A 19,361-nucleotide genomic window follows, 5' to 3' on the forward strand; every position below is an offset into this window, starting at 1 on the left:
CGGCGGGAGACGCGAGCCCCTACCTGACGGCGCCGCTCCGCCTCGCCCCCTCAGCCCTCGCCCGCGCCGCCCGCCTGCCCGCCGCCTTCGCTCACGGCCGCGCCGCCATCTTGCGTTTCACAAACTACTGCACTTCTTTTGGGGCGGGGGGGCGGCGGGTGAGCCGGGAACTCCCAACGCCGCCGGCCGCCCGGGCCCTCGCCTCGCCACCGCCCGCAGCACCCACTCGCATCCTCCCGGCGCCTCGCTGCCCCGGGGCGGGTGCGCGGGGAGGCCGGGCAGCGGCGGCCGGTGCCTCAGCCTCCCTGGCAGGGAGCGGGGGCGGAGCCGCTCCGCCGCCGCCCCGCCCGTCAGGCGGCGGACACCAGCTGGAGGCCGGCCCGGCCCCACCGAGGCAGCGGCCGAACGCGGGGGGTTGCCGGGGCGCCGCAGCCCGAGAACTACCGCCGCCTCCTCGCTCTTCGGCCAGGCGAGCTGCCGGCGCGCGGCGGCTGTGGCGGGGGGAAGCGGAGGCGACAGGCCGGGAGCTGCCGGGTGGCAGCGGCGCCCTCACAGCCCGCTCCTCCACCGACAAACTTCGGCTCCGCGCTAGACCCTCCCGCTACGCACCCAGGCGGGTTTTAACGGCAGCGTCGTCGCCAGCCCCGTTTCCCTCAGGCGCCCCGAGATGCCCTTGAGGGGGGGACATTGCTGCAGGATCCAGAGCCACAAACCGGGGGCGAGGGAGCACAGAAGAAACGCCTCTGAGGGAAAACCCCCCACAACGCCCGCCCCTTCCTTTTTTTTTGGTTCAGTAACAGAACTTGGAGAAAGGGGACCTCTTCTTTCAGTGCATACCTAGGTATTTTAGTACTTAGTTTTAACTCCCACTGCATACTTTTCAAAAACGTTGCGTTTCTATATACTATTGCTTTCCTCTCTGCCATTTTGGTTTAGACACTAAAATACAATTGTTTCCCTGAGAAAGAAAATGATGTGGCTGGTGGGAACCATTGGGAGTTAACCATTAGGAGTTAACAGTTAACCATCAGCCATGGAAGATCAAGATTTACACAACTATAATTTTTTAAAAAATCCTGTCTAAGTACAGTATCTTGTCGAGATTAGTGACTGGAAGGAGTCTGATCACAGCTTTGAAAAGCAAAAGTTTTGACCCCGGAGATGTTTCTGGTTCCTCATGTTCACCCAGTCACTCCTGTTCCTTTTCCAGTCTCTCATCTCAGGGAACACAGTCGGTATGCAGTCGGTCCATAAACGGCCCTCACAGGCCCATCAAAAGTCAGTGACAGCAGCCAAGGTGGAGATCATGTTAAGGAAAAATGACGTTAATTCCTTTTATTACATTTCCAAGGTAATGTATTACATTGAAATGTAGATTTTCAATATATTTTTTCTTACTCCTGTGCTTGCCTTTCCTGTATAACCAATACACCACGAGTAGGCTAAGCTGCTCGCATACGGTTCTTATTTTAAAGTCTTAAGACTTGTGCTGTTTTTGAAGTGTAAGGTTGTTAATGATCAAAATTATTCTGTGATTAAAACAGAGCAGACAAACCCCCACCAAAAAAGTGATTCATTTTTTATTAATATCCATCCAAACAAGACAGATAGAGGAAAAAATGCTGCATAGTACACAAATGTCTGGACACACACATTAGAAAGAAACAACAAAAAGAAAAGTAAAAGATCAATAAGAAACCAAACACACAGAGAGGGATTGCACAGTTAGGCACTCGCTAATCGCCAGACGTGTATAGGAGGTGACATAACACAACAGTAATTATTGTGCCACGTGTTTTATGGCAACTGATAGAAAATTTTATTCATATAAAAGTAAACTTTGCCTATCTTCTTATTGATTTTTTTAAAAATAACTCTTTTGTCAAATTAACTGAGAGAAATTTTTTCTGCTGGTTTGAAGAGGCATACATCTTCAAAACAGGGTATTGCTTTGCTTTTAGTTAAATATGTTTGTCACCAACAATATATTCACTTTTATGTAATAAACAGAATTCTCTCCAGGTAACTAGAAAACTATTTACAAGTTTATTCAACTACAAGCCACCTAACGATTTATATTAAAATGCTCTTCTCCAGTATCAAGAGGTTTGTCATTATTAGAAGCAAGACCAAACTTTACCTTAGAAAGTTACAGCAGTACATCTTGCTTTAGTTTCAAGCTGGTTTTTTTTTTTGACAGGCAAAAACATGCCATAGCAAAAGTTCTCATGTTTGTGGAAGGAGTGTGTCTCCCACATACTTTATTTAGGTTGTTGATTCTATGAAAACCATGTGAAGTGCTATCAGGTAATTAAAAAAAAAAAAAAAAAAAAAAAAAAAGCTCTGACCTGCATTAAGAGGTTTCGAAAGGATTTATTTTTCATAAATTTTTGATCAGTTTCTTTTGAAGACAGGTACTGGAATTATCGGGGAGATGTTCAGATCTGCAGCGTTCCCAAAGGCAACTACAGCAGCATGTCACATAAAAATATATATATATAGGACAAAAATATCAAATAAAAGCAGTTACAGACATTATTTGAGCTTTCTTAATAAATTTTAAGATATATTTGTTTAATATATGTATAAATATATACATAGAATTTGATTGAATTATGCCCAGATAACAGCATGCAATTAAAAGAACACAGAGAAGTCCAGTACGCTGAAGTCAAGTATCACATAGCATAACTGAAGGCTGCAATTTCTTTCTTCATTTCCTAAGAAGAAAAAAAGACAAACTAGCTGTCAGCATGAATAAAAGCTTAAAAGCCCTGTTTATTCCTTCATAAAAAGAATGAAGAGTCTGTACGTACATACAACTGTCAGTAATGTTTAGCAAATACGTGTGCTACCACCATCACAATGTCTTTCCGTACCCAGCAGCTTCACGCCCATCCTTACGCATCCAAAACAGAGTGGGCTAGAGACACGGTACGAGTCTGGAGCAAGAGACCATGGGTCTGTCTCGCCAGTGGTTTCAACACTTAGAAAGGGGAGATAGTTCCTGAAAAGCCACAACTAAAAGCTGGAAATGTTATTTTCTGCACTCTGAATAATTACTTGTTGAAGTCTCTCTCTCCATACAGGAGAGCTTGCTCCTGACTGACTTGCACAGTCACTGAATAGGAGATAGATTTTTGTTAAAGCTAAAGGCAGAAGCAGAGAACAAAGAGATCGAGTCCCTTTTAATTGAAGCATTAAAAGTTCAGTCACAAAAGCTCACAAGCCCTGAAATAACATAAATAAATCCTTCTCATGCTCAAACCTGTCATTATACTGGATGAGAGAAGGGTGCGTTTTTCAGGAATGGCTTTCCTGAATCCAAATAATCCTCACTGTTGCACAATCAGAACAGAGCATCTGTTCCAATTCTTTATCAGATGTGGGAGATCCAGATGAGCAGGGATGAAAATAAGAGGTTTCCTCTTTTTAAGGCAGATGGAGAAGCGTCAAGAATTTTATCTGTTCTCAGGCACAAGCATCTCAAAGCCAACTGGATTCAAGGATCTTGAACCTGAAGACTGAATATTCAGTCTATCCAAATTGACTCAATACTGGGAATGCCTGACTGGGACCACAGGTGCCTCTGGAAGATTTCTGCTGAGTTCCCCCATCTCAGAAACCCTCTCTTACAGTCAGAGAATTTGACTCATTAGCATTAAACTGGCATAGGTGGAAATGTCCCCGTATGTCAAAGTAAAGATGCTCGAGCCGTGCTAGTTAAGAGATGACGGTGAGAGAGTAGAGAAAACTCTCCAACTCTTGTTATGTTTCACACTTAGTTTCTTTTCCAGAACAGAACAACTACTGCCCAAAGTATTAGCCATAGCTAACTGCCTGTAAGGGGAGAAAGAGGAAGCGACAGGCTGAGGAAAACACCCTCCTTTCACAGCCCCCACCCCTCAAAGGTTCTGGAGAAGGACTGTTGACAGACTGAGGTTAACTGCTTTGAGAGGGCTGTGTGGGTGGACCCATTGTCTTCAAGTTCCAGCCTTTTCCTGCTGAAACTGCCAACAATTATGCCAAATATAACAAGGGTTTTGCAATATGGATAAATGTCTTCCCGACTGAAATGAAAAGGCCTTGTTAACACAGGCAACTAAGCAGTAAGGAGTAATGCTAAATGAGCACCATGTCCAGAGTGCGTGCACACACACATCCATGACACACACACACATCCATGACACACACACACATCCATGACACACACACACATCCATGACACACACACACATCCATGACACACACACACATCCATGACACACACACACATCCATGACACACACACGCGTAACAGTGATAGAAAGTGTTAGAAGACAAAAAAAAAAAAAACATTTACCTTTACTAATTCGGTTTTGTCATAATCTTCCCGGTGTTTGTAAATGCACTGACTCAGAAGAGCATACAGTTTTTCCAAGTGAAATATATTGAATTTCTTAGTTGTCACAGTGACAAAATGCAGCAGTTGCTGAAGAAAAAAAAAATGGAAAATACAAGTTTAGAATAGTGCAAGATCCTTTGCATAGCTCTTTATGTTTTCAGAAGCTGAACAGTAACAATACAACCCAAGTGACATCCTACTGTCTTATAGTGTTAAATAAAAGATGAGTGACACTTCAGAGAACAGACTAAATATCTCACAAGGTTTCGCTGGAGAAAATAAGTTAATTTTTCATACTTCAGAGAAAAGGCAGGCTTAACTTTCAGACAATATTCTATTCCTAATCAATCTATCATACCAACGATCGTAATTGCAAATCAAGTGCTTCCAGAACAGCAGGGAACGACACAATCCACTTTGTCCTACAGTTGCTGCCACAGCAAAGCCACTGTGGCGTTTCATTGGAGAAACTGTTGCTGCAACGCAGGGCACCATAAACCAGCTCTTTGGAAGCCAGGCTACAGACCTTCTGGACACAGCTGTGCCCGCTGGACACGGGAGCATCCTTAGGTGCTGCCCTTTACCCGTTAGCTGAACGTGTACCGTGCCGACAGCTCTGCTGGCAGAACACAGTGCTCAAGTGTCTGAAGCAGATCAGGAAGCCAAGTTAGAGCAGTTAGCTCCTGCCTTCAAACTGAGGAGTGGGTAAACCAGCAGAGTGACTCTGCCTCCAGCAGACGACTGATCTCTCTCTCACACAGCCCTTTCTGTTACCCAAGATGTGAATGTGATCATCTCTGGGAAAGCAACACTAACAAGCTGGCGGCACCACCCTCTGCCACTGCTGGGGCAGTTCAGCGGCTGCGTGTTGCGTGAGGCTATGAAGGTGCGGCTTAAGAGGGCAGCCATACCAACTGAAAAGATTACTGCCTCACAACTGCCCGCCCAACTCTGCCTCCCTCGGATCACTTAGCACAAAATTTGAGTGTTCCCCTCAACTCCATTCTGTACAGTATGCAGACGAGACGCACAAACCCCACACAGTGTGCTTTCAGCTGCTGCAAGCAGAAAAGGTAGGATGTTGCCCATACGCTTCTCTCCCATCCTGTGTGAAATTATTTCTAATTGCTGCCGCGTGCTCTTCTATAGATGTTCATCAAGTTCTGGGCCTACTACCAAGCAAATAAACAAATGAACACACAAAAACCCCAAACAAAACCAAGCAGCTACATTTTGGATGTTCACCTCGCCTATTCACTGCAGTGAGTTCCAAAGAGGCTCGCTGGTATGAGCAGCTAGCTCCAATGGCACCCATGTTATTGAAACTGGTGTTTCAAAAGACACGTTTCATGACTGTAAGTCTCCTCAGTGCTGCAACATACATAAGGGCTGCACTGTACCATTTCTCCAGTGGGCAGTAACTTTGGAGCACATGCTGTAAAGCACCCCGACTCTGTAAAAAACTCATGTGGCTTCACTACAGACACAGGCAGACATGAACAACAAAACTCCCTGAAATCTGCTTCCTTAGGAAGCCAGCTTTAAAAAGTTCGTTTCACCTCTACCAGTTAGGTCACAGCTTAAAGAAGTTACAGAAATTGTGTTAACAAGCCCCTTCACCAAAGGCCATTCCTTTCTGGTCGCATTCTCTCTGCGCAGGGGGGAACATCCATGTAATACTCCCTTTCTCCTGGCAGGTAAACAGCAGCCCTCCTCTGCATTGGTCAACTTCCGGGACTCCAACCTAGCAGTCTTCCTCATTTTCCTCAGTGCCACATCCCCTGAAGATCAGGTCCTCCTCTCCAATGCATGCAAAGGAACCTCTTTTACCCCCTGCACCTAGGCCCATTTTTAACCCTTTCCCCAACTGTAGCAGAGGAGAGAAACTTCTCTCCTATGAGGGAACTGGAAAACCCTTGTAACACCGTAACTGAATGAATGCAAAACTCTTATTGCTGGGTTTTGAAAGAATTTCAGAAAAGTAGGTATTAGTCATATATCCATGACGAGCTTTATGTCAACCTGCTAACTTCAGGTTTAAAGTCATAAATGCTAGAAATAAAGGTCCTTCTCAGGTTCCTAATAAATGAAAACATGCGAAAACCAAACCAAAACAAATGCCCCAAATCCATCATGAAAACTATTAAGACATTAATAACCAGCAGCACTAGCAGGTTGTTAGTGGGCCGTTTTAAAATTCAACAAGCCCTTTTAAATGAAAAATTAGAAAGAGAACACAGTCTGCTAAAATTCCACACCACCAGGTGTGGAAACACAACAGTCATAATCCATTACGGGTTAACTTATTTCACAGGCTGTATATCCTTCCTATATATTGTTTTCACTGGCATTGGTTAACAACGGACTTAATTTACAATTGTACATGTAGTAAGAAAACGTCCTACTTCAGTATCAACAAAATGGCAATTAGACTTACTTTGAGCTCATGGTAATCCACAGTCACTGTCTCTGTGGGAATTTCCATTGCTTTCTCAACACAGATCCCCTGTTGCTCTTCCACCAGGGAATGTCTCGCATGAGTCCTACAGTGTACCCACGAATCTGGAATGACACAAATGTCTTCAGTCAGGATTTCTGTTTATCTGGAATACAGTATCAAGGAATTATCCTGTACCTGGAATACAGTCTCCCTCTGCAACAGAGGCAGAACTGTTACCGTTTTTTCACTGAGAAATACTTGACTTCTACTTTCTTTCTGGGAAAAGTGACCAGTCCATAAAAATTAAGAACTCAGAATCACAGAATCATTAAGGTAGGAATAGACCTCGAAGATCATCAAGTCCAACCATCAACCCAACACCACCATGCCCACTAAACCATGTCCCAAAGTGCCACATCTACATGTGTTTTGAACACCTCCAGGGACAGTGACTCCACTACTTCCCTGGGCAGCCTGGTCCAATGTTTCACAACAAATAAAGAACTTTTTCCTAATGTCTAATCTAAACCTCCCTTGGTGCAACTTGAGGCTATTTCCTCTTGTCCTATCGCTTGTTACTTGGGAGAAGAGACCAACCCCACACCTCGCTACAGCCTCCTCTTAGGTGGTTGTAGAGAGCCATAAGGTCTCCCCTCAGTCTCCTCTTCTGCAGACTGAACAACCCCAGGTCCCTCAGCCGCTCCTCATCAGACCTGTTCTCCAGACCCATCACCAGCTTCATGGCCCTTCTCTGGACATGCTCCAGCACCTCAATGTCCTTCTTGCCGTGAGGGGCCCAACACTGCACACAGGATTCGAGGTGCGGCCTCACCAGTGCCGAGTACAGGGGCACGATCACCTCCCTGCTCCTGCTGGCCACACTGTTTCTGATACAGGCCAGGATGCTGTTGGCCGCCTTGGCCACCTGGGCACACTGCTGGCTCATGTTCAGCCAGCTGTCGACCAGCACCCCCAGGTTCTTTTCTGCCGGGCACCTTTCCAGCCACTCATCCCCAAGCCTGTAGCACTCCACGGGGTTGTTGTGACCCAAGTGCAGGACCTGGCACTTGGCCTTGTTGAACCTCGTACAACTGGCCTCAGCACATCCAGCCCGCCTGTCCAGATCCCTCTGCAGAGCCTTCCTACCCTCAAGCAGAAAAAAAGCACTAAAGAAAAAAGCAGGGTAAAAACAGGGAAAAAAAAATACAGTCTCATTGCCAGTACAGCACTGCATGGTAAAACTCCAAAGCCATTTAGGTGACGAAACTCATCTCACATTGCAAACATTAGGACACAAGTCTTCTATTCCACATGTGACTCTGGGTCCATGCTGCTTGAAGTACAGCTTTTTAACTTACTCTGCTCATTACTGGGAAGATACTCGTACAATAAAAGAAAGTCAACAATTGTTTTTCAATTAGGTGCCATCTGAAAAACAAACTTCAGAATCCAAATACCATCAGCTGCAGAAAAACGTGAGTTTGGCTATCACAACTAGAGGGGCAGCATCATTACCAAGAAACACTGCGTGCTGATTTTAGAGAGAGACAACAGAATGGAATTAAAGACGACTCAAACCTAATAAATAGAGTAATCCTCCTCAGGAAGAAAAAGCAGCTACTGGACCTGTTTGACCTTTCCCTTACCATTTGAATCTCCATCTTCAGAACTTCCTGCTATTTGGCAGTCCAGCATTTCACTCTCCCTTCTTACGTCTGAATGTTCAGGAACCACGACACTCTTCTTTCTAGAAGCAGATTTAGTCACAAGCAGAACTCGCTCATTTTCTGTCCCAGATTTGTTTCCATTCCCATTCTTCTGTCGTTCCTGAAGTATGTTTTCATTCTCTTCCACAGAACAATCCTGTGTGGACTCAACTTCAGCGCGCTCCGTGTTAGAAAGATGTTTTTCTGGAGACTCTTCATCGCTCTCTACTTCATTTTGGTCTTCAGGAACTTTATTCTCTTTATTGAACTGAAAACGCCTCCTCTTTGTTCTGCTGTCTGAAGACCCTCTGTTCCTTCTGCGTTTTCTTTTTAACTGATCTACAAAGAGATACCAGAAAAAGTAATCCAAAACATTACCAAACGAGTTCTTCCTTCAAAATGCAGCAACCTCATCTTCCTTGACTTACAAGGAAAATGATCAAAGGAGCTCAAGTACCATTGTCTGTCTCCCTACATGTGTCTAGAGAAAGAGTTGCAAGTTAACGAGGTCAATTTGCTATTAGATTTAAAAAAGCCAGCTACAGGATTTCATTCACAAAACCATCAGCATCAAGATGTTATCAGCAGAAGATTCTTACTTTAGACAGGAAGTATTACTGCAAAGCAAGATTATTAGGTGAAGTCACTTGCTGTCTTGCCATGTGAACTAATGCAGATGAACAACATAAAAAGCGTTTGGAGATGAGCCCTTCTGTGATAAAGCTGTAAACTTCAGAAGCTAAACCCCTGCTGGGCAGAGCTAAGAGACAATTTTAAGGGAATATTTGCTGGAGAAAAAATTGTCCGTGAAGACTTAGACCTCATCTGTTTTCTGATTCAGTTAACTCTGTGGAAAACAAACTTTGCATTTTTGCCTTCCAGAAGACTCCCATGGAGTACTGCACAAAGCCCATGGGTGAAGTGAATGGCAAAATTCCCAGTCGTGCCACTGAGACTAGGAAACTTTGCACTATATCATGCATTTTAACTGAAAGAAGCCCAAGTCCCTTTGTTCTTTCATGTCCTTTTCACAGGGAAAGTGAGGAAATAAGGATCTTTCCTTTACATATCTATTCTTATTGCTCCCCTGTTTTTTCTCCCTTTCCTCCTGCAATTGGAAATCACAGTAAGAGGCAGCAGGGAGTTTAGCGTTTGGGGGCAGGGAAGGGAAAAACACTGTTTCATATAACTACAAACTGGTGGAGTATTCAGAAACTGCCATGTACAATTTTTGACTTCAAGAGGTAGCAATTGAGGAGCCATTAACTGTCAGTTGGGCCATCAAGGCCAGTGTCTTACAATGGAAACCAGCCACCATACCTGAACTTCATAACCACCATATTGAATGAATGACCTCTGGATTTATCTCCCATTTTGAAGCAAATTAAAAAATGTAATGCCTCTGGCATGAAGAACCAGGAATCACAGAAACCTGTCATGTCACAAGAACAGAGAAGGTATCAGTGACTTCAGCACCTTCCCCAAGAAGGTCTGAATAAAATGCAACTTGCCTCTAGAATAGGGTGTACTGGCGTCTACAGGCGCTGCTGGCATGTTCAGGTTTTCATTACACTTTAGGTCCGTTGTCTTACATCCAGGAACAGAGTTCTGCTTTGGCATTACATGGTAGTAAGATGGAGCATACTTTGAAGAGCTGCAACCTTGCAATAAAGAGCAGATAGCAAAGAATTGTGTCTTGCATTGTTGGTTACAAATACTGGCAGAAGTCTTAAAAGCTTTAGCGTCAAAAAAACATACCTCTTTCCTTACGAGATTCCTGAATTTCTTCACAGTGTTGTTCAAATTCTTCATCTATTTCTTCCCTCACTATGGCATATGCAGTATCTCTCAACATGCAAGCTCGGTGTCTAATAAGACGATCTGAAATTTTGCAGTCAGAACTGAGTATTTTCTACCAGCCAATGAAAAATTAAATCCTTTTTTTGATTACTTAGAAAGATTTTGCTCTTTTTGTAGGTAGGTAATCTCAGCGAATATTTTCAGCATAACAATATAAAAGTTAATGATTAAAGCAAAAGCACTAGTTACTGATCAATACTTTTATCACAATTTCATGCCCAAGTCGTTTAATGCTACAAAATTTACCACTTGGCAAGAAATGCTCTCTGTGGATGTTTAAAATGACTGAATCCCAAGTCTACTGTCCACAGACAACATTTATCAATTTGTACATTTTAATTTTTTCCAAATTAGGAATGAAAACACATCCTCACCTCCAGGATCTTTATCTGGGTTGTACTCCAAAGCATTGTTACAGATCAGATCAATGTCTTTCAGAAAGTCTCTTGCAGTTAGGTACTGGTGCAAGTCAATCTTAGAGAGAACTGCTGAAAGGTCCATGGGCTGTTTAATAACTGTGGCATAATCAGGTACCTACAAATCACAGAATCATTAAGGTTGGAATAGACCTCGAAGATTATCAAGTCCAACCATCAAACCAACACCACCATGTCCTGAAGTGTCACATCTACACGTGTTTTGAACACCTTCAGGGATGGTGACTCCACCACTTCCCTGGGCAGCCTGGTCCAATGTTGGACCACTCCTTCGGGAAAGAAATTTTTCCTAATGTCCAATCTAAACCTCCCCTGGCACAACTTGAGCCCATTTCCTCTCCTCCTATCGCTTGTTACTTGGGAGAAGAGACCAACCCCACACCTCACTACAGCCTCCACTCAGGTAGTTGTAGAGAACCATAAGGTCTCCCCTCAGCCTCCTCTTCTGCAGACTGAACAACCCCAGTCCCCTCAGCCGCTCCTCATCAGACCTGTTCTCCAGACCCTTCACCAGCTTCATGGCCCTTCTCTGGACACGCTCCAGCACCTCAATGTCCTTCTTGCCGTGAGGGGCCCAACACTGCACACAGGATTCGAGGTGCGGCCTCACCAGTGCCGAGTACAGGGGCACGATCACCTCCCTGCTCCTGCTGGCCACACTGTTTCTGATACAGGCCAGGATGCTGTTGGCCGCCTTGGCCACCTGGGCACACTGCTGGGCTCAGCCCATCAATACAGCCTGGCCAGATCCCTCTGCAGAGCCTTCCTACCCTCGAGCAGATCAACGCTCCCACCCAATTTAGTGTCATCTGCAAACTTACTGAAGGAGCACTCAATCCCCCCATCCAGATCATCAATAAAGACATTAAACAAGACCAGCCCCAAAACTGAGCTCTGGGGAACACCGCTTGTGACCGGCTGCCCCCTGGATTGAACTCCATTCTCCACAACTCTCTGTGCTTGGCCATGCAGCCAGTTTTTTACCCAGCGCAGAGTAAACCTGTCTAAGCCATGAGCCGCCAGCTTCTCTAGGAGAATGTTGTGGGAGACAGTGTCAAAGGCTTTGCTAATGAAATACACGTGCTCAGAGATTTAACATAGTATCTACCAAAATCAATTATTTTCATAAAGTCAAATAAAGGACTTCTTAAAACCCCCAAATATTTATGACACATCCAAAGAAGCAGAAATTGACCCGTTTCTTGGAAATAGAAGAGCTATTTCAACTGGCTTTGAAGAGACAGACTACAAGAGGGAAAAAAAGAAGCACGTGTGGGGCAGAGAAGGGAACAGACACCCAGAGTGGTATTCATTTCACTTCACTTCAGAAAATCACAGCAGAGAAACTCTTCTTGGTAAAGTCACTCGAGATTCTCTTTGTTGCTGGCGGCAAGAAAAAGGCTGCAGGAATTGCACCTTTGAAGTATCTGTCCTAGGCATCTACTTTAGAATGAGATAACTGGACCCAGAGGTGCCGATTGCTTTACTCGGACCATAAAAGGAGCCTAATGACTAGTTTAAATGAGGACATGTATGTTTGTTTAGATTATTCACATCTCAGACACTAGAAGTAAAGGGAAAGACAAGCCAGTGGACGCTTAGGGGAACAGAACTTTGCTGGAACGCAAAGCTCTATTAAAAATACAACTGACTTTGAAGTATATGCCCCTGGCTTAGGCTTATTCAATAAATTAAGTGAGAAAAAGAGACATAAGAAGAAGCGTATGGGAGGAAGAAGCAGCCACACAGCCCTTATGGCTGATCTCATACTAAGGAGCCCCAGATGAAACAGAGAACAGAATCTTAAAATTTATTTTAAGAACTGCTGCTTCTACTCCTGTTCTCACAGAAACTAATGACAGAGAATTGAAGAGCTTTAGGCTTTATTAAAACAGTCCTATAGATACAGTTTATAATTATAAAGAAAGAGATCTCCTGCTTTTCTTTCAGTGCTGTTAACATGCCTACATATCAAAGCCTTTTTGTGAGCAAACTGTGTTTGCATTTGGGGCAGCTGAACTAGATGATCGTTGTAGGTCCCTTGCAACTGAAATATTCTAAAGGCATTTCAGAAGGAAGACAGGGCTTTCAGTGAATACTCAAATAACAGACACTTGAGAGCCTCAAGGAGTCAGCAAAAGTAAAAGCAAAATTCACTTCCTGCTTCTTGAAAACCAGAACAGTATGGTCCTAAAGACAAAGATAAACCTTCCTATGAAAAGCATGCAAACACTCAGAAATACACACATAGAGAAATTATGAATACACACGTATAAAATAGTATTACAGATCAACACTGATTTACCTCCTCTGGGTCAACAGGCTTTGTAAATGCTCTGAAACGTCTGTCAACGGCAAGTCTATGAGTCACATCCCTCAAGAAAATCCTAAGTTCTCGCAACGTATCCTCCTCCTGCTCCTCCAGCCGTCTTATTTCTTCCTCCGTCAGCTGTCGAGGCTTAGGCGGTGGTGCTACAGGCAGTACTTCCAAGGGCTGCCGAGCTTAAATTAATCAGAAATTTTTAGTCAACTGATGGGACTCAAATACAAGCTGCCTACGTTTAGCCCATAGCTGGGACTGAACTATAGCAGTTGCTCTATCACCTGGTGACCCCTCCCCAGCCGAGAAGGGGAAGTGGGAAAAGGAGAGGAGACGCAGGGGCTGAAATGACAACACATTTGCTGAAACAGCACTAAGGCCAACAAAAAATATACAAACTTACACGTAGCCCGGTGACTATATGATGGTCACAGTCAACACGGGAGCAGTCCTCGGGAGCAGGGAGAAGCTCCCTCCCCCCCATCCTCAGCAAACCTTCCCTTTTTATAAGGAGCGTGACATTTATGGTACGGGATACCCCTGTGAGCCAGCTGGGCTCAGCTGTCCTGGCTGCTGCCCCTCCTAGCCCAAGCTCCTGGCCAGCTGGAAACTGCTAACAGCCTGCAGGCCATGACTGCCCTAAGAGTCTACCTCAGCAAAACCAGGACACAAGCATATGAAAAGTTTTCTACTGATAGAAAATTAGCACCAAAGCAAATACTGTATAGCTATTAACTTCCAGTTAGCAGAGTGTTATATGTAGTTTAATATCCTCACCTGCGTTGTTGGATGCAGGAGGCTTAGCAGCTTGATTTACAACCAAGTCCTCAAAAAACATTTTTCTTTCTTCCATATTAGGCAACTGGATTTTGAAAACTTCATCATCATTCACAAACAATTCTTTTATCTAAAGCACGGGGAGAAAAGATTTCGGATCTAAGGCCGCACAAATTCCTATTCTACTCCAAAAAGATGACTACCTTTCTAAATTAAACTGAGTAATCATCTGGCTAAGACAAACTGTGGAAAGTTATCTTTTAGCCTTAAAAGCCTAGATTTTCATAAGTTAGCATGGCAAATTAAAACATCTTCTCTAAGGAACACCTCTAGAGGTAAAGCTTAATGAAGGGACCATAAAGATACACTGGTAAAGTGGTGACATTCACCACCTCCAGGACTGCTTGGTTCGTACTAAACTGCCTTGCTGTCCTTTAGTTTGAACCTTATGGCAGCTATAGAGGGAATGGGCAGGGTTCAGCAGACAAGTGTCAGCTTTTAGGTAAGGTTTGGGTTTTTTTTTTTTTTTTTTTAAATTAATTTAAATGAGGTGTCTGAAGTTGCACACATCCAAGCTTTACTCTGTTTTTCAGTCTCTAGTACCAAAACGTATGGAAGGAATTTCCTTATTTTAGAAGGAATTTATTAATTGTATAAAAACTTCTGTAAAAGTGAAGCCCTTTCAAAACATTTGATGATAAACACATCTAGGTAAGCCCCCACCACCTCCCCCCCAGTAACTGAGACAAAATAATCTGAGCAGCATATTCACGTTTTGAACACTCTCCTTTAACGCACACGCTCAGATGTCTAGAAAGTGAAGCACGTACTCTTACTGAATTTCATTAAGGAATACAACTAAACATTTATTGCTAAGTTACTTAAACAAAAGTTGGAACTTAGTTTTCTAATTTGTAAGGCTTTCACCTATATGAAGAGAGAAACTGAAATTTTTATGAAAGAATTTAAATTTGAAATTACACTCCATCATTATCAGTGGGACCACTGTACTTTTTCAGTAAAAGTATCTTTCACTTTTCAGTAAAAATACCTTTTTCCTATTCACATTTCAAGCACTGTATATTCTTGACTAAGCACATACTTAACCATCTTGAAGTCACTGGAATTATTGTCTGAAGTAAATTTATACCTCTGTCTAATAAGCATGAGTGCGTGAGAAGGGAGAAAAAGTTGGGTCAAAGTCAATCTCTTCACTCAGAAAACACTGCAGGACAATGAATGCTTTCAACATTGTTTCATCGAAGCAAATTTTAAGAGACCTGGTTAGGGTGCCTTAGTAATAACAGTATGAACGTGCTTACGAGTGCACAGTACTCCAATGCTTAAAGGATCCATACATTAACAAGAAATTGAATAAAAAAGTAGGAAAAAGTATCGACAGAAATACCTCTTTTGGGAGATCTGCGTGACACACATCAGATGTTGCAAGAAGCAAGACTGGAGCAAATGTTGGAATGTTCTGCAGTAGTGTTGTAAAAGTAGCTTTCAGTGTAGCTCCAACAGCCTCCCACCACAAATGGATATGTGGGATATAAATTATACTTGGTGCTGTTCTTTGAGCTTCTCGCATCAACTGGTAAAATGAAAGCTTGGATAAGAAAACTGAACTGTGTAGATTAGGCTCATAAATAACTACGGATCAGCGAAACTATCTTACAAAATAGGAGTACATGAAGCCAAAACATCAAAACAAACCAACAAAACAACAACTCCTTAACAATAAGGTACAATTTTCATTTTGTCTCAAATATAGACATTGCCACACACAGAAACAGACCTGAATCTCTGCCTGATTTCAAAACTACTTAGATGCAAGATCACTCCTGAAGAGCCTCACCACTCAGCCGTGATGGTGGGCCTGATAAAACAAGACTAACCCTTCAGCAAGATGCATTAGTCTGCGTAAATCGCTACCCGGCTGCGACTACGCCATTTTCAGTTCCGAGCGAGCACATATCCAAGTCAGTCTGGAGCACAAGTCTGAACAAACAAAGACCTTTCTGACAAGATGAGGGCTAACACTGTAAAACAAGCCTGGTCACACTTCATCATTTCAACTACATTTCCTAGGAGGTGACCAGTCTTTAGCCTACCTGAATAGCTGAATCACTCACAGCTTCTCATTATCAAAGGATCCATCAGACCAGATTACATGCTTTGGAAGACCACGAACCATTGCCTACAGATGGTACCTCAATCACAGAGGAGGCCACGCATCTACTGCATGAGGGAAGTGGCACCAGCCCTTACAAACCACAAATTTCTCTGTGCACCCTTTCACATGATCAATATTTGGGGAGTTCCTGTCACAAGGGAGTAAGCACACGTGGTATATCTGGGCAGTGAGTAGACATGCTAGTTATACGACCACAGATGCAAGCATCATGTAACAAAAAAAAGGAATTCTTCATCTTTTGTGACAAATGAGTATCCAGTCATGTGATGTGTCTGTCCTTACTTGTACAGCTCTCAAATACTGCTCCTAAAGGTCAAAATATTATAATACAGAGATGCCAAACAACAAAATGGATTTCCTGCCTAAAAGTAAAACGGAAAACAGCACTAAATCTGCTTGTATTTAATTCTCCTAGTTAAGAAAAACACACCAGCATACAAATGGAAGTGTTCAAAGAATTTTAATGCTTTTACTGCATGTATTGCAGCAGCACAAGCTGTATATGTCTATGTAAAAAAAAGAAACACTTTTTTTCCCCAAAACCTTGATTGCCTCACAAATACAGTGAAAAAGAAGGCTACAAAAAGTGCATGACACAGAGTCAGGCTGATGCAGAGCCATCTACTGGGAGCACAGATTCTTAAGAAGCAATGAAAACAACTTTCTGGATCCTACCAAGACCAGTAGGATTTCTTGCCACCAAGAGGGGTTTATTAGCAGCACCTTCCCGAGCTGCTAGCAACAACCTCACTGTTTCATTCGGAATGGAAATGACGGCCATGTGTAACAGCCTTATTTGGTATCATTCGATCTAGAAGAGAAGTGGATTTTCAGACAAAAGTAAACATAACAGCACACTCAAACCAGGCCACCTCCACAAACAATGAATTTTGCTTACTTTACTAGTTTGTATGCAGTTCATGCATCCTGTGAGATTAAAGAGAGAAAAAGATACCTGTCCACAGGTTTCTTCTGGTGACGTGGTGCTAACGAATAAACTGCACAGGTCTAGTGTATAAACTGGAAACTTTTCCAGGGCGTGTACTACTGCAGGTGCCAAATGAGACGCTTGCCCATATCCTGGCTCTCCAACTAGTAAGAACCGTGGCCTGTAGGATGTTGGCTGGTAATAAGCATTTCTAGAACAATATGAAGAAAACAAGTTTAAAAACAAAGTGATGAAGAGGCATGCAGATGTTCAAGTTTTTTCCTACATGGGGAAGAATAACCACTCTCTCTCTCTCAGCACACACCAATCAGGATCTCTCCACCACCCGCACACACCAATCTTCAGTAGGTCTTGACTTTAAGTAACTGAGACATCTCTACATCTGTCAAGTTTAGCCGAAATTCGGTCATAGTTACTGGAGATAGTGGGAAGGAAGGAGTAGAACAGTTCTAGAAAAAAATTAATGTGGGCACTGAAACACGTTAGCTGTACCTGAAGAAGTACAAAATTGGATTGGCTAAATTACAGCAGCTCACTAAATACATATAAGATTCGTATTTATTTTATTCAGTCATTCCAATTGTTTCATCTTTGAATTGTGTATTAATTTCCTAGTAATCTCGCTTTATCAGCATGAAACATCTTTGTCAAGAGCATTTGTTTTTTCCACCACAATACTGTTGTACCTTTACTGGCTAAAGTCAAAGACCCTAGAGACCTCACCAAGCTTAGCTGGTCAGAAGATTTTCTGGACAGCACAGCAACAGCATGTGAGAAAAATAACTGACCCAACAGTGACAACAATAATCTATCTTTTTCAACTGCCAGCTTTATGATTTCCATATTAAAATGTCAAAAGATTAACATAAATTTACTAGGTTAAAGGTACAAAAAGCAGACATTGCTTTAGGTTTTCTCACAGTGTTTTAACACACCGTTTCTCGATTTTGTTTCTGCTCCATAATTCGCTACTGGTTTAACAATCTTGGAAGGCAGAAGGGCAAAAGATGGCTACACAAATCCACAGGGCTTTTTAGCTAAAGGGACAGACAGCACTTTTCTTTGCTCTTGTGTCTTTCAAGGAATACCATGGATTAAATCAACACGTGCTAATGGTCTGTGGACCACTTTGACTTACAAAAAGAGGGCTGGGCTGTTCAGTTTGATGGGTCATGGCAGTGTACTCCATTAGAACATGAGTACTCAGCTGCATCTTCACGCGTACTGCTTGCAAATATCGATCACCCCCCACATACACTCTACTCCTTCACCTACCACCCCTCACACCAAAACTGTTTACAGACCCACGAATCTTAAAAATGTACACATGAAGGGGACAAACATTTGCCTGCTAAAATTGAGGAATTTCTCCTTTTGTCCACCAGGCATTTTATGAGTTGTCTGATCTTCAAAGATCGATGGTGATTCCTCATCACTGTCAATCACATCATTTCTTAAAATAGGATTTAAACTGTCTGAAAGACAAGAGAGGTTTGTTAACTTTCCTGAATAGTCCATATCTTGCTCTGGCATTAATACAGCCTCTAAATCAGTGCTGGAAACCACTTCTCTTTTATGTCGTCATTTGAGGGCACCTGCTGAATGCTTCCATTTGTTTAGGACTAGTCAGTCAGAATATACAGACCAACATATCTTCTAAATACAGCTCCTCAAAGATCACCAAAGGAGGAGATAACGGAAGGTGGACAGAGGGGCCTGCAATTACCAATCCCCTAGCCCCTCTGCTTTTGTTTTGTTGGTGTGTTTCTGCCTCTGTTTCACCAACACAAATCATCTACCAGCTCGACTGGGAGCAATACTGGTAGGATATTCTCCAGGGATCAGCATAATAACTGACTATTCCCGGACTTCCATTAATCAGGAACGGAGGGAGTTTCTAAATTTATCTACTCTCGCCAACTGACAGACTAAACCGGATCAGGGCTGATGCAGTCAGGAGCATGAGCTCACATACGCTATCTAAGCCAAGCCCCGAAGTACAGACAACTAAAACATTCTGATTTCACGTGCAAGTGTACAGGGTGATCCACAAAGTTCAATTAAGAGACTATGGTTAAAAATCATGATAGCTAAAACAGAATTTAGCTTAAACCACTTGGATTGTGGTCTTGACATTCTTCAGACAGGAATGAGAAGCGTTCATGTGATACCCTGCTCACCCCATTTAAATACTTCTTTTGAAAGAGCTGCCTCATACATTAAACCTTAGATCCCTCTCTTCAAATGATAAATACGATGTTACCCACTGAGAGAAACAGGGTGCTGTACTA

The 19,361-nt window shown here is 43.1% G+C and overlaps 1 protein-coding gene across 1 annotated transcript in view; it reads right to left on the reverse strand.

Moving 5' to 3' along the window:
* Positions 1-2,619: 2,619 nt before the first annotated feature.
* The window catches only part of ATAD2 (ATPase family AAA domain containing 2), a 36,387-nt gene continuing 19,645 nt past the window's right edge, over positions 2,620-19,361 (reverse strand). Inside the window, exons 17-28 of the mRNA XM_086466218.1 lie at positions 18,419-18,545; positions 17,077-17,260; positions 15,333-15,518; positions 13,925-14,054; positions 13,133-13,329; positions 10,765-10,924; positions 10,289-10,411; positions 10,042-10,191; positions 8,471-8,869; positions 6,822-6,946; positions 4,343-4,471; positions 2,620-2,720 (exon numbers count right to left, since the gene is read on the reverse strand). Coding sequence (XP_086322344.1) covers positions 2,679-2,720; positions 4,343-4,471; positions 6,822-6,946; positions 8,471-8,869; positions 10,042-10,191; positions 10,289-10,411; positions 10,765-10,924; positions 13,133-13,329; positions 13,925-14,054; positions 15,333-15,518; positions 17,077-17,260; positions 18,419-18,545 — 1,952 coding nt within the window. The 3' untranslated portion in view covers positions 2,620-2,678. The remainder of the gene's footprint in view (positions 2,721-4,342; positions 4,472-6,821; positions 6,947-8,470; positions 8,870-10,041; positions 10,192-10,288; positions 10,412-10,764; positions 10,925-13,132; positions 13,330-13,924; positions 14,055-15,332; positions 15,519-17,076; positions 17,261-18,418; positions 18,546-19,361) is intronic.

The sequence above is a fragment of the Leptosomus discolor genome, chromosome 5 (assembly GCF_034619465.1).
Source record: "Leptosomus discolor isolate bLepDis1 chromosome 5, bLepDis1.hap2, whole genome shotgun sequence".
Classification (NCBI taxonomy): Eukaryota; Metazoa; Chordata; class Aves; order Leptosomiformes; family Leptosomidae; genus Leptosomus; species Leptosomus discolor.